The 11,659-nt window shown below is 40.8% G+C and overlaps 1 protein-coding gene across 1 annotated transcript; it reads left to right on the forward strand.

The window, feature by feature from the left end:
- The first annotated feature begins 2,489 nt into the window (after nucleotides 1-2,489).
- LOC129105899 (protein unc-119 homolog B-like) lies at nucleotides 2,490-7,045 on the forward strand. Its single transcript, XM_054617167.1, has 5 exons — nucleotides 2,490-2,830; nucleotides 3,745-3,858; nucleotides 3,997-4,096; nucleotides 4,293-4,465; nucleotides 5,897-7,045. Exons 1-5 carry the CDS (start codon nucleotides 2,596-2,598, stop codon nucleotides 6,007-6,009), a joined length of 735 nt encoding a protein of 244 aa, XP_054473142.1. The 5' UTR covers nucleotides 2,490-2,595; the 3' UTR covers nucleotides 6,010-7,045.
- Nucleotides 7,046-11,659: the final 4,614 nt, after the last annotated feature.

Genomic DNA, 11,659 nt, shown 5'->3' on the forward strand with positions numbered 1-11,659 from the left:
TGTGGATGTGAGTGTGAATGGTTGTTTGTCTTTATATGTCAGCCCTGTGACAGACTGGCGACCTGTCCAGGGTGAACCCTGCCTTCAACCATTGACAGCTGAGATAGGCTCCAGCACCCCTGCGACCCTTAACTGGATAAGCGGTAACGGAAGATGGATGGATGGAATGGATCACTGAGAGGACGCCGTCTCCATTGTGTCCCACAAATTCAGCTCTGTGCATCATTGCAAGCAGAAACTGTTATTTCAGTTTATATAAGCGGCCTGATAAGTAAACTGAAGAGTTTATTTGGGGACCACAGAATGAGCCCCAAGAGGAAGTGCTTGTTTTCTGCTTTAAAATGCAATCTGTAAATTCTCATAAAGTCAAACAATATTAATAAATATAACAGAGATGTTTAGAATGTGTAGCTGTTAAACTCGAAGTGGGCATGGCTTTGACTGACCAGGTGATTTAGCAAAGAAGAATATGATGATGGATGACATTTGTTGATATCAACAATATATATATATATATATATATATATATATATATATATATATATATATATATATAAATATATAAAAAATTTTATTCTATTTTTATTTTTATTTTATTGTATAATATGTGTATTTATTATCTGTTTCTGTGTAGTTGAGCTGCTGCAACACTTGAATTTCCCCCATGGGGATCAATAAAGGAATATAATAATAATATCATATTATTATATTACAAGGTTAAAGTAACCTTATAGCTGGGTTGATTGTGCATATTTGACACATATTCCACTTTTTTAGGCCACCATAGTATTAGCTTTCTGTGCAACTGAGCAATATTTAACAGGCATGAAATGATCAAGGCTCTTGGACCCAAGGGCTATGACTAGAATTGCTGTTTTACGGCAATTAATCCAAGGTAAGCAAATTTTGGCCTCTCTGTGTTGCTTTTGCTCTTTTATTTTGATAATTTGGACCAGAAGTGCTCCCTGAACTCATTGTAGCTTGAAATAAATACACTGCTCAATGGACTGGATTAACAGGTTCTCCTCACAATGAAGGAAATCTACTTTACACAAAGTTAAAAGGACCTGGATGCATGCCCATCACACTGCTTTATGGAGAGCAGTGACTGCTGAGGCTACCTGTGGCCTTCCCATCACCTCTCACACGCCTTCATTTGCGTAACACCTGGGCCTTTACTGTGGTAAATTTGCGTTGCCTGTGCATAAGGACAGGAAATATCACACACAAGCACAAGTCATATCATCGCTGCCATTCAGCAAATCTGAAAAATAAAACTTGTGTGTTGGCCTGTCTTTAAAGTCAAATAACATATATATCAAAGGGTGAATTTTGCATTTTTTTTTTTTTGCATTAATGTACCACAGAGCTCCACCTCAAACACATACAGTATTAAAATGGTGCCTACATGTTAGTTCATCAGTGGTGATAATGTAAAAATATAATAGCATATTATATTTCTTATGGGATTAAAATATTTGACTTGACTCTAGTAATGAAGCAATGATCTGAGTTTATCCAAATAAAACAACCAGGATATCTTTATTTACCATCATTAATATCTGTATTACTATTAGCAGTAGTAGTTATAATAGCACCAATAGTAGTTTGTGTTATTACTAGTGGGCCTATAATAAGTACGGAAAGGGTGAAGCACTGATCTGAGTTTATCCAAATAAAACAACCAGGATATCTTTATTTACCATCATTAATATCTGTATTACTATTATTAGTAGTAGTAGTTATAGTAGCACCAATAGTAGTTTGTGTTATTACTAGAAATTCTGGCCTATAATAACTCCATTGCCCAACAGTTTAATAACTATGCAACTCTCAGTGATTGACAGCAATGAAGCACTGATCTGAGTTTATCCAAATAAAACAACCAGGATATCTTTATTTACCATCATTAATACACTCTCACCTTATCAATCTACAGTCAGCCAAGTGCATCAGACATTAGTCCATGTTTTATGTTCAATGTAATGACCTTTTTGCTGCATTGCTCAAACACCCAGCATTTTTTATTTTATTCATGATATTGATAAGATGCAAATAACCAGGATATCTTTATTTACCATCATTAATATCTGTATTACTATTATTAGTAGTAGAAAAAGTTATAGTAGCAACAATAAGTAGTTTGTTTATACTGAAAACATTTTTTTTTATTTTAACTTATTTTTTATTTTCTTAACTATTTTTATTTTATTGTATAATATGTGTATTTATTATCTGTTTCTGTGTAGTTGAGCTGCTGCAACACCCGAATTTCCCCCATGGGGATCAATAAAGGAATATAATAATAATGTTATTACTAGTGGGCCTATAATAAGGAAGGCCTTGGGAGCTGAGGAGGAGTCTTGCGCCCCCTGGTGGTCGGTTCAAGGAAAACCGCTTCACACCCTCCTATGTTCTCACCGGACGGGTTGTCATGGCAACTGTACAGCATGTGCTTACAAAAACAAGAGCTTTGACCGGTTCGACGACTGTTTTCCTCCACATTCGACATCCCAGCGCTGCCGACGCCATCTTATCGGAGAGAGGAGACCGGAGAGAGAGAGAGGAGGAGGAGGAGGCCGAAGACAGTGAACGATGAGCGGAGCCAAAGCCCGCAGCGACGCGCCTGCTGTTGCTGAAAATGTCTCCGGCGGAGGAGGCGGAGGCGGCGGCGGCGGAGGACACAGCAAGCCCGGCGGAGGGATCCTCAAGAGGCTCAAGTCCCGGAGGAGCCAGCTGGACGGCAGGCCCGTCACGGAGGAAGACCTGCGGACACAAAGTGGACACATCGCTCCGGAGGATGTGTTAGCACTGCGGGGGGCTACGCGAGGTTTGAGTGTGTCATGTGATGCTTTGACTCCTATGTGGACATAATGTCTCCTCAACCTAACCTATGCATTCAATCTACACTAGTCATTAAAGTGGAGCAAATGACGTCCAGCTGAGCAGGCTTATGTGGCTGTCATGTGACACTGGAGACTTAAATGACTTAAATGTTATAACTGTTATGTAATTACCTGAGAAAACGCATATCTGACATCATAAACATGAATTAGACTTCATTAGACAATCTGACATCATAAACATGAATTAGACTTCATTAGACAATCTTCAATCATTGAAAGGACAGTGTTTCTATTTCTAAACAGCTCAATGGAGACTTGGTTCTCTGTGGTTCTACTTTAAGTGTACTAAGATCCTTTTTATCACATCAAATTCTTAAAAACAAATGTCAAATGGACTACAAATGACCTGACGTGGGACTACAGTGACAGCATTTATAAAGTAAGCCTCTGCATGGCCTGAATTTGACAAAAAAATGGTTAATCCTCCATTAATGTTGTAGCCTACATTTACGGCTGTTTAGGCAACATATACCATTTGAAAGGAAATGAAACTAGAGAGAGAGAAAGAACGAGCACACATGAAACAGTATAACCTTGTTGGCTTCACACTTATTTTCCTGCTTATCTCTGTAATGCCACAGTAGCTGCATAGCAATCATAAAAGCTGTGTCATATCTTATTTTATGGTCTGGGTGCATGTTTATCTGTATATGTGCAATGTTGCGTGTGTCTATATACAACGAAGGCCATGTTACCTGAGTGTTAACAGAGTCAAGCACAGTGTTTTGCATGTTATCTTTGTGCAAGTCAAAGCATCCTGTTTGTGCATTAAGGTTGTACACCTTGAAAATCATCTCTGTGTTTTTTAACTCCTGAACGCTGTCTGTCGTTGTTGCAGGGTACCTCTGTAAACCTGAGGACAATATTTATAACATCGATTTTGTGCGCTTCAAGATCAGAGACCTGGAGACAGGCACTGTCCTGTTTGAGATTGCCAAACCCCCACATACAGGTAATGTGCATCAGCCTCCTCCTTGTACTGTTTTTATTTTAGTGTTTGTTACTTAATGGAGCTGTTGACTGAGGAGTATTCGCTTCCTGAGCACTTAAAATGACCCTGCTGACAATTTGTCCTTGTCGTGGGTCTCAGAGGACGACGAGGATAACAGAGAGGCGGATGCCAGCGCGGGCCGATTTGTACGCTACCAGTTCACCCCAGCCTTCCTGAGACTGAGGACCGTGGGAGCTACGTGAGTGACTCATCAGCACACACCTAAGGAAAGCACACTCACCTGTTCCATACACAAACAATGGGAACAATTGCACAGTGGAGCTAGACACTGATTTGAACTGGTGCAGGTGGCCTTTAATTACATAACAATAACACGATAACAGACCTATTGTTGGAACATCCCAGTCTCCCTTCTCTCTGTATTGTTCCATCAGGGTGGAATTCACAGTTGGAAATCGGCCTCTAAACAACTTTCGCATGATCGAGAGGCACTACTTCCGCGATCACCTGCTGAAGAGCTTTGACTTTGACTTTGGCTTCTGTATCCCAAACAGCCGTAACACCTGTGAGCACATCTATGAGTTCCCTCAGCTGTCTGAGAGCCTGGGTGAGTCGTCTTTTCCTAACTCGTAGACATTATGGGGGAAATCTAACAAAATCCTTAAAAACTGTAATGTTTAAACAAGAAAATTGTATCACGGGAGGTCAACTTATTCAAATGTTGAGGAGAAGACAGAATTGTGTTTTATGTATTCTGTTTACCATGCAAACACCAAAATAACACATCAGCCTTTTTTTAATAATGATATTTCTATTAAGGAGAATCGTGACTCCTTACTAGTCATCAGTCACAATGGAGCACTTTAACAAAGCTTAGTTAACCTTAAGCTCCTCATTTTGTTGAAGCTGTAGGGGATATGCAACCACATTGGCACCAAAATCTTCAATCTGTTGTTCTATGTGACAATTTGTTCAACTTAATGCACAATATGTATGCCTTACGTTGGATCAAAAATCTGGTATTGTGCATGCATGCATTTTTATGACCCTCATTTATGATACATGAGGACGGTATGTCATCAGTGTGTCGGTCTATGTGTTGACACATTCTTGTGAACACAAAAACTCTGCACCACTCTGTTCCCGCTCTAGAGTAGATGATCTGATTAGATTCTGAGTTTCATATTAATGAGAAAAAGTGGTCCATCTTAATACAGTACCTACATTGTACGTTGAAAGAGTTGTTGGTTGCTTCAATCCTATTTCCAATACTTGCTGGCCTTAAAAAGTGCATTTCTAAAGTTCTGCTGAAGCTACTATGAGACTTCAGCAGTCTGATCTTAGCAAATAAAGTGTGTATATTCTTCCACTGTGGTCTATCTAAGTATATTGCCAGGGTTTAGTCCCCCAAGTAATATCCCCCTGCTGCAGGTCAGCAAGGAAACACTGCTTGGGGAAACACACGGAGGGAACTTCATCCTAAAATATCTGACTCTGGAGGATACCCTCTTGATTTGGCGAGCTTAGACCGCCGAAGCCTCACATTAGCTTTGGCTGCACAGAGCAAGGACTGGGGATTCGTCCTCTATTTCTGTCCCCTATGTTTTATAATGTAGTTACTTTGGGAGGGGACTGTTTGCAGTGGCCAATGAATCTTCCAATGTACATTATGTGCATGTTAGTAATGCATTAAAAACAGGCATACATAAATCTGAAACTGTCCTTTAATGCATTCACATAAAAAAGCTCATTTAAAACCACTTGTATTTTGTGACAACAACTATGGTGTCATTAATATTTGCTAATAAAGAATTTTCCTTATTAACTGCATTTGCGACTATTATTGTTATTATGGAGGGACATAAGTGCCACCTGTTTGCAATGATGTCTCCAATATGAAACAATGCAAATACATTGGGTATTTCAATAATAAATCAATTAGTGGTATTGACCCGATCATATCATGTTTTTATAGAATCGGTTCTAATTGCTTGGATATTAAACAAAGCCCTTCTTGCATATGCTGTCTGTTTTTCAGTCCGTCAGATGGTGGAGTGTCCTTATGAGACCCGGTCGGACAGCTTCTATTTTGTGGAGAACAGACTGGTCATGCACAACAAGGCAGACTATGCTTATAACGGAGGACAGTGATATCTGCCTGCTAGCATGAAAAAACACGCGTACACACATATAAACTTGTGCATGCACACACATGTACTCACATTTATAGACTCGCATACATATTATATACACACATGCATGCACATAGCTCCACATACACATCATTCATTCACTGAAACGTGCACAAGCAGCTACGGACAGCGTTGAATTACCTCTTGAAGTTGTAAAGATAAACTGACTTTCACTGGGATCATTTTCAGGGGCCATGTCTGATATTCCAGGAGGTCACTATCAGTCTTTGCTCCGACGTAGAAACAGGAAGCTCCTTTTTAGAAAAAAAATAATTTATCTGTTGTTAATGATGAACAGTTCATTTTAAACCATGAGAGGACTCATCACTCTAGAGGCCATGTGACGTCTCAAACGTCTCAAACAGACCAAATGGTTATTAGATAGATGGTAAGTTCCCTTCTTAGCAATTTTAAAAGTGTCCTACCACCCCCTCAACACACGCACACACATACATACACACACATGCACACACTCAATCCCCAAGTGACACACATAGTGTTTACGCAGTGTTTGTCAGAAGCAGCTGTTCTCAGAGCTACCGCCTCCACAATCCACTCCAGACAATATCAGGGGAGAAAGAGCGAAAGCATCCACAAAAACACTCCTGTCAAACACACATGGTCACTCCTGCGCCTCCCCATCTCCCATCTCCCTCTCCTCTCTCGCTTTCACACACACACAAAATCACAAATACATCGTTGCTTTTTTGTATTTTCTTTGATTGATAGCAAAATTAATCAGGTAACAGTTAACTGCAATGCAATTTTAACCTCTGACTGCAAATCAATCAAAAGACGATAACCCCTGACAGTCAAAAAGGAAATTTCAAGTACAAAATACTCATAATTTCTGATATCACAATGCATGTGATGATATAAACAGAAAAAGGGAAACTATTTAAGAAATGGAATACTGAATACCAGATATACTGTGGAAAAATATGAAAAAGAAGTGTACTTGGTCCAAAGGTTTTGCGTCCTTAAAGTCACATTACATATTGGAATATGTCTGGAAATTGAGTTGTCTTTCTAGCTTCAGTAGATAGTGTCCTTCCTCTTTGTATTTTGTAAACTTTGGTGTCCAGGGTTTAAGGTGATGTTTGTACAAATATATATGTATATATATATAGTTTGTAAAAAGTGATTAAAGAAAAATAAATGTACATTTTCAGATACAAGATGCATGATGTGTGTTTCTTTCTGGGAATGAGAAAGGTTGCAGGAAGTTGAGCTGATTTTTGGTAGTTCTAGAAGTCCCAAAAGTGGCCACTAGGAGGAGCTAGTGTTCAGTTATGTTGAAACTAAGTTGTAAATTAGCCAACTGGTTTCAGTTTAGTTTCATGTTTGATTGTGGAGAAAACACAGCAGTGGCTTTCATTATTACATGGGGGCATTTTGACATTTGTATCTGGTATTTTCTCAAAACGTACAATGAGATCATGATATAATCCCTTTATGTTCCTCTATGGCTGCGGTTTCACTGCAGACGGGACATAGCACTGATAAAAATCATTTTAATTCCACATAATGACTCCGTCTACAGGCCACATGTGATGATCTTGAATATCACGCAATACATTCTGAAATTTGTAAGGGATTGTAACACTTTGATCATCCATTTTTGGAGTCATCTGGGATTTAAACCAAAATCTGAGCCGCTCTCTGTTTATTCTTTCTCAGGCTGTTACTTCCTATCTCTGTGTTCATCGCTTGATCTCTCTCAGCCTCTCTCAGTTTCCAGCTCTAATGCCCAAAAATCTCATGGCCTTTCTTTCTCCCTCGCCTCTCCTTTTCGGTTTCTCTTCTCTCCGCACCTATGCGAAGTCCCTCCCTCGCTCTCCTGCTCTGTTTTTCCCTTTTCTTTCCTCCTCTCTCACCTGGTAACCAGACCTCTGGAGAGGAGTGTTGAGTTTCCACTTTCCCAGAGAAGAGGACAATCTGTGCCACACAAAGACTCACAAAGGACCCCCTCTGCTCTCGCCTCCCTTCACTCTGTCACTGCACAGCTGCACACACACACACACACACACACACACACACACACACACACACACACACACACACACACACACACACACACACACACACACACACACCGAAACATACAGTATAAGAACACACACACACACTCTGCTTGTTATTCCTGTTAACCTCCTCCTTCTGTTTCTTTTACTTTCCTATTTCGTGCCGCTCTTCTTCAAAATGTCTCCAATTAAACCCTTCCTATTTAACTCCCCCTTTACATATTGTTCTTTCTCCCTGACACGTGTAGTTTTATGCAGTCAAATAGTATCAGTGTAACCTTCATCTTAACCCTTTCACCTTAATAAAGCTGAAATTGTCTTAGTTACATTGCTGATTTACTTTAAAATTGATGTTTGTCACACTTAGAAAACTGCAAATGGCCTAGTGGGGTCTCCAATAATCAGCATCATCTTTGCTTTTGCACTTGTGGTGAAGCCGTGCAAACAGGAAGTGTTGAGAAGTGTTAGTTACATTTGCTGCCTAACAGGGGTAATAACTGATTTAGTTTTGGGAACTGTGGCGGAGTAAAATTTAGCTGTAAACACGACACTGACATATTATCGATAATAAGGCAAATATGTTAGCATGATAGCAAACAGTTGCCTAGTTATACATCCAGGCCATCAGATACATAGCAACATTAGCAGAAGTCCTGTTTGTGATCACCAGAAGAGTGCAAGTCCTATATTCACACTTTGTTTTTGCGCTCCACCAAATTATATTTGTATTTATTAAAAACATATATTGGCCCCACTATGTTCACCAACTAGTCACAAACTCTATCTATCTGCCATTCTTTTGCTGGGCAGGTAGCGTACAGCGGGTTTATCAAAGCCTTTTCATTTGAAACAGTTGCCTGCTGCAATGGAAAACAACGCTGGTGAGACTGGATACAGTGAAAACAGTAAAAAAACTGAGAAATGAGCTGAAATGCCCTAAAATATTCTGTACTGCAAAGATCGCTGAAAATGACCTCAGTGTGTTTGTCGCTATGAACCATCCCACATATACATTTGATCCGATGTTTATATAAAAACATGTATAAGGGCAGCTTTAAAGGTGCCATTATCAACTTTATAAACAGAGAAATTACAAAGAGAAGATTAGTCAGACTAGCTTACTACCTCAAAGCTAAACTGAATTAATCTCACATTTCAACATCAGAAGCTTCAAACAGCCTGCAGTTTGACGCTTGCAACCCCAAGTTTACTACACACACACTGTTTCCCAAAACGTGAACTACTCCTTTAAAATACATAAAAAATAATGGTGTGAAGCTCTAATGTGTCCGTTGCTGATTAGACTACAAAGCAGGGCGCAATTTAACTGTGAGCTCATAAATCAATAATCACAGCCTTCCATCAGGCTGGAGGGCCTGCACACTGCAGCACGCAAGTGAAGCAGCTGTACTGTACCGAGCCACGTGTTGGTTACATACAAAAAGTGTTTACAAAATGTTTTAAGCAAATGCACAGTCACACACACATCCACAGCAATAAATACACACACGTTGCAACTTTCCAGGGATGATTTGTCAGTTCCCAGGCCTTCGTGGAATACATTTCAGCAGTCAGTCGTAGATCGACATGTACGCACTGGAAACAACTGGACAGGTGGGATAAATCAACCTCATTCACCCATTCCCCTACACACAGACACACACACATCTATCTTTGTAACTGGATTTCCCATATATCCTTTTCATTGAATCACACCGCATTGAGATTAGGAGTGAGAAGCACTGGTTTATTGAGGGTACCCTGAGACACACGCACACACACGCACACACACACACACACACACACACACACACACACACACACACACACACACACACACACACACACACACACACAGGCAGGCAGGGGGACAGGGGGGACAGTGGTCTCCTATAAATAGTAGCAAGGAATGGCGTTGATGGGTCCTGTGAAATGAAATGGAGGGGGGAGTGGAAAAAAGATTAAAAGAGATACAGGGACGCACTGCAACTCTGCTTGTTCATGTGGGTGTGTGTTAGTGATTCTGACGTACTTTGGGTAGAGGTAGTGTGGATTTCTTGATAAAAACAAAACTCTCTCTCTCTTGCATTACCCCCCCCCCCCCCCCCTTTAAAACCCACCATTCATCCACTCTCTCTGACATACACACACTTCCTCACTCTCACTTTCTGTCCTTTTTCTCTCTCTCTCTCTCTTCCGTCCTGCTGCACAGCCCCGGTGTGAAATCCATCATGTCTCAACACTACATGACCTGCAGCACATCTTCCGATAAAGAGATGATGAGTCACGGCCCTGTCCTGTCTCTCTCAGGTTGGCACGACGATGCTCTCAAAGATGGTCGTGACTCCATCTGTATGTCATGATATCATTCCCAGCAATTGCTTAGTGACATCATCTCCCCCCCTGAAAGAGGTCAGGGCGGAGATGAAGTTGTAAACACGGAGGATGGTTCATGTAAATATGAATCAACGTCCGTTTAAGAGTAAGAAGAAGTGAATTCATCATCCCTACTACCTTTTAAAACACTCATATTGTCAATCAAGAGAGGACACTTTAAAAAAAAAAGAAAGCTTTGTTGAGGTTTTAATTATATGTCACTTTTAAATGAACATCTCATTTCGGATTGAATGGATGCAGTAATTTAATGTCATGCCATGCAAAGCTTTGTAGATGTAACGAACGATAACAGATAATTAGTTATCTGGGAGTTGATAATGCACTCAGTACAACAGTGATGGATAGACCGTCTTTTAACAAACTCTGACTCCCATACCAATTTCCACGTTGGCAAGAGCAGTATTGACAATCTGTCTTTAAGTGTTAGGTCTCTGCGGATTTGTAACCAGAAGCCTTTGTGCAGCATCTATGTTGTGCATGTGTGTGTGTGTGTGTGTGTGTGCGCGTTTATCCGCCCAACAGTCTGTGTGGTATTACAGTGCAGTTCTCCACTGCTGCTGCTGCTGCTGCTGCTGCTGCTTGCACTCACACAGCCGACAGACAGAAATAGTCCCGTGTCATCAGGGTAAATAGGTTGTGGTCTGTTTGTGCTCGCAGGAAGCCCACAGCCGCCTTTGGAAGCCTCTCAGAGCCTCCCAGCACCGCCAGTCCAGTTTGTTTTGTGTGCGTACGATTAATAAAAAGGTTAACTCAACCTCCAGTCAACTGCTGAAGAGACCTGTAAATCTCCCCCACAATCTCTTCCTTCCTCTCCCTTTCTCTCCTCCCTTTGTCTCTCTTCCTTTGCCACACCTTCCCCTGGGGGATGGAGGGATTGTGATCGGAGAACGGAGGTGGGGCTCCTGGCGCAACCACAGGTGTGCCTGTTTCCTCCCTTCTCCTCTCTCATGTAATGATTTCTTTTGGCTCGCCACCTGCCAGGTGGAAAAAACACCCACAGCAAATGGAGCGCTTGAAATCGGTCTCCTGGCTTCCGTTTTGAAAGACCTTTTTTTCTTGTTCTGTTTGTCTTGATCCATTAACAAACATTCCATCTCTATGCCTTTTCATTATCTGCATTTAATTCAACGAGGTCTTCCTGGAGCTACTGGTTGCTTGTTTACATTTTGCATCACATGCAAATGATGG

Source organism: Anoplopoma fimbria, chromosome 17 (genome assembly GCF_027596085.1).
Source record: "Anoplopoma fimbria isolate UVic2021 breed Golden Eagle Sablefish chromosome 17, Afim_UVic_2022, whole genome shotgun sequence".
NCBI classification, from domain to species: Eukaryota; Metazoa; Chordata; class Actinopteri; order Perciformes; family Anoplopomatidae; genus Anoplopoma; species Anoplopoma fimbria.

Bases quoted from the DNA above. Each gene is read 5' to 3' on its own strand.
- LOC129105899 (XM_054617167.1), top strand. From the start codon at position 2,596: ATGAGCGGAGCCAAAGCCCGCAGCGACGCGCCTGCTGTTGCTGAAAAT. The intron at 4,097-4,292 runs GTGAGTGACTCA...TTGTTCCATCAG, and splicing joins CTGAGGACCGTGGGAGCTAC to GGTGGAATTCACAGTTGGAA. The intron at 4,466-5,896 runs GTGAGTCGTCTT...TCTGTTTTTCAG, and splicing joins TCAGCTGTCTGAGAGCCTGG to TCCGTCAGATGGTGGAGTGT.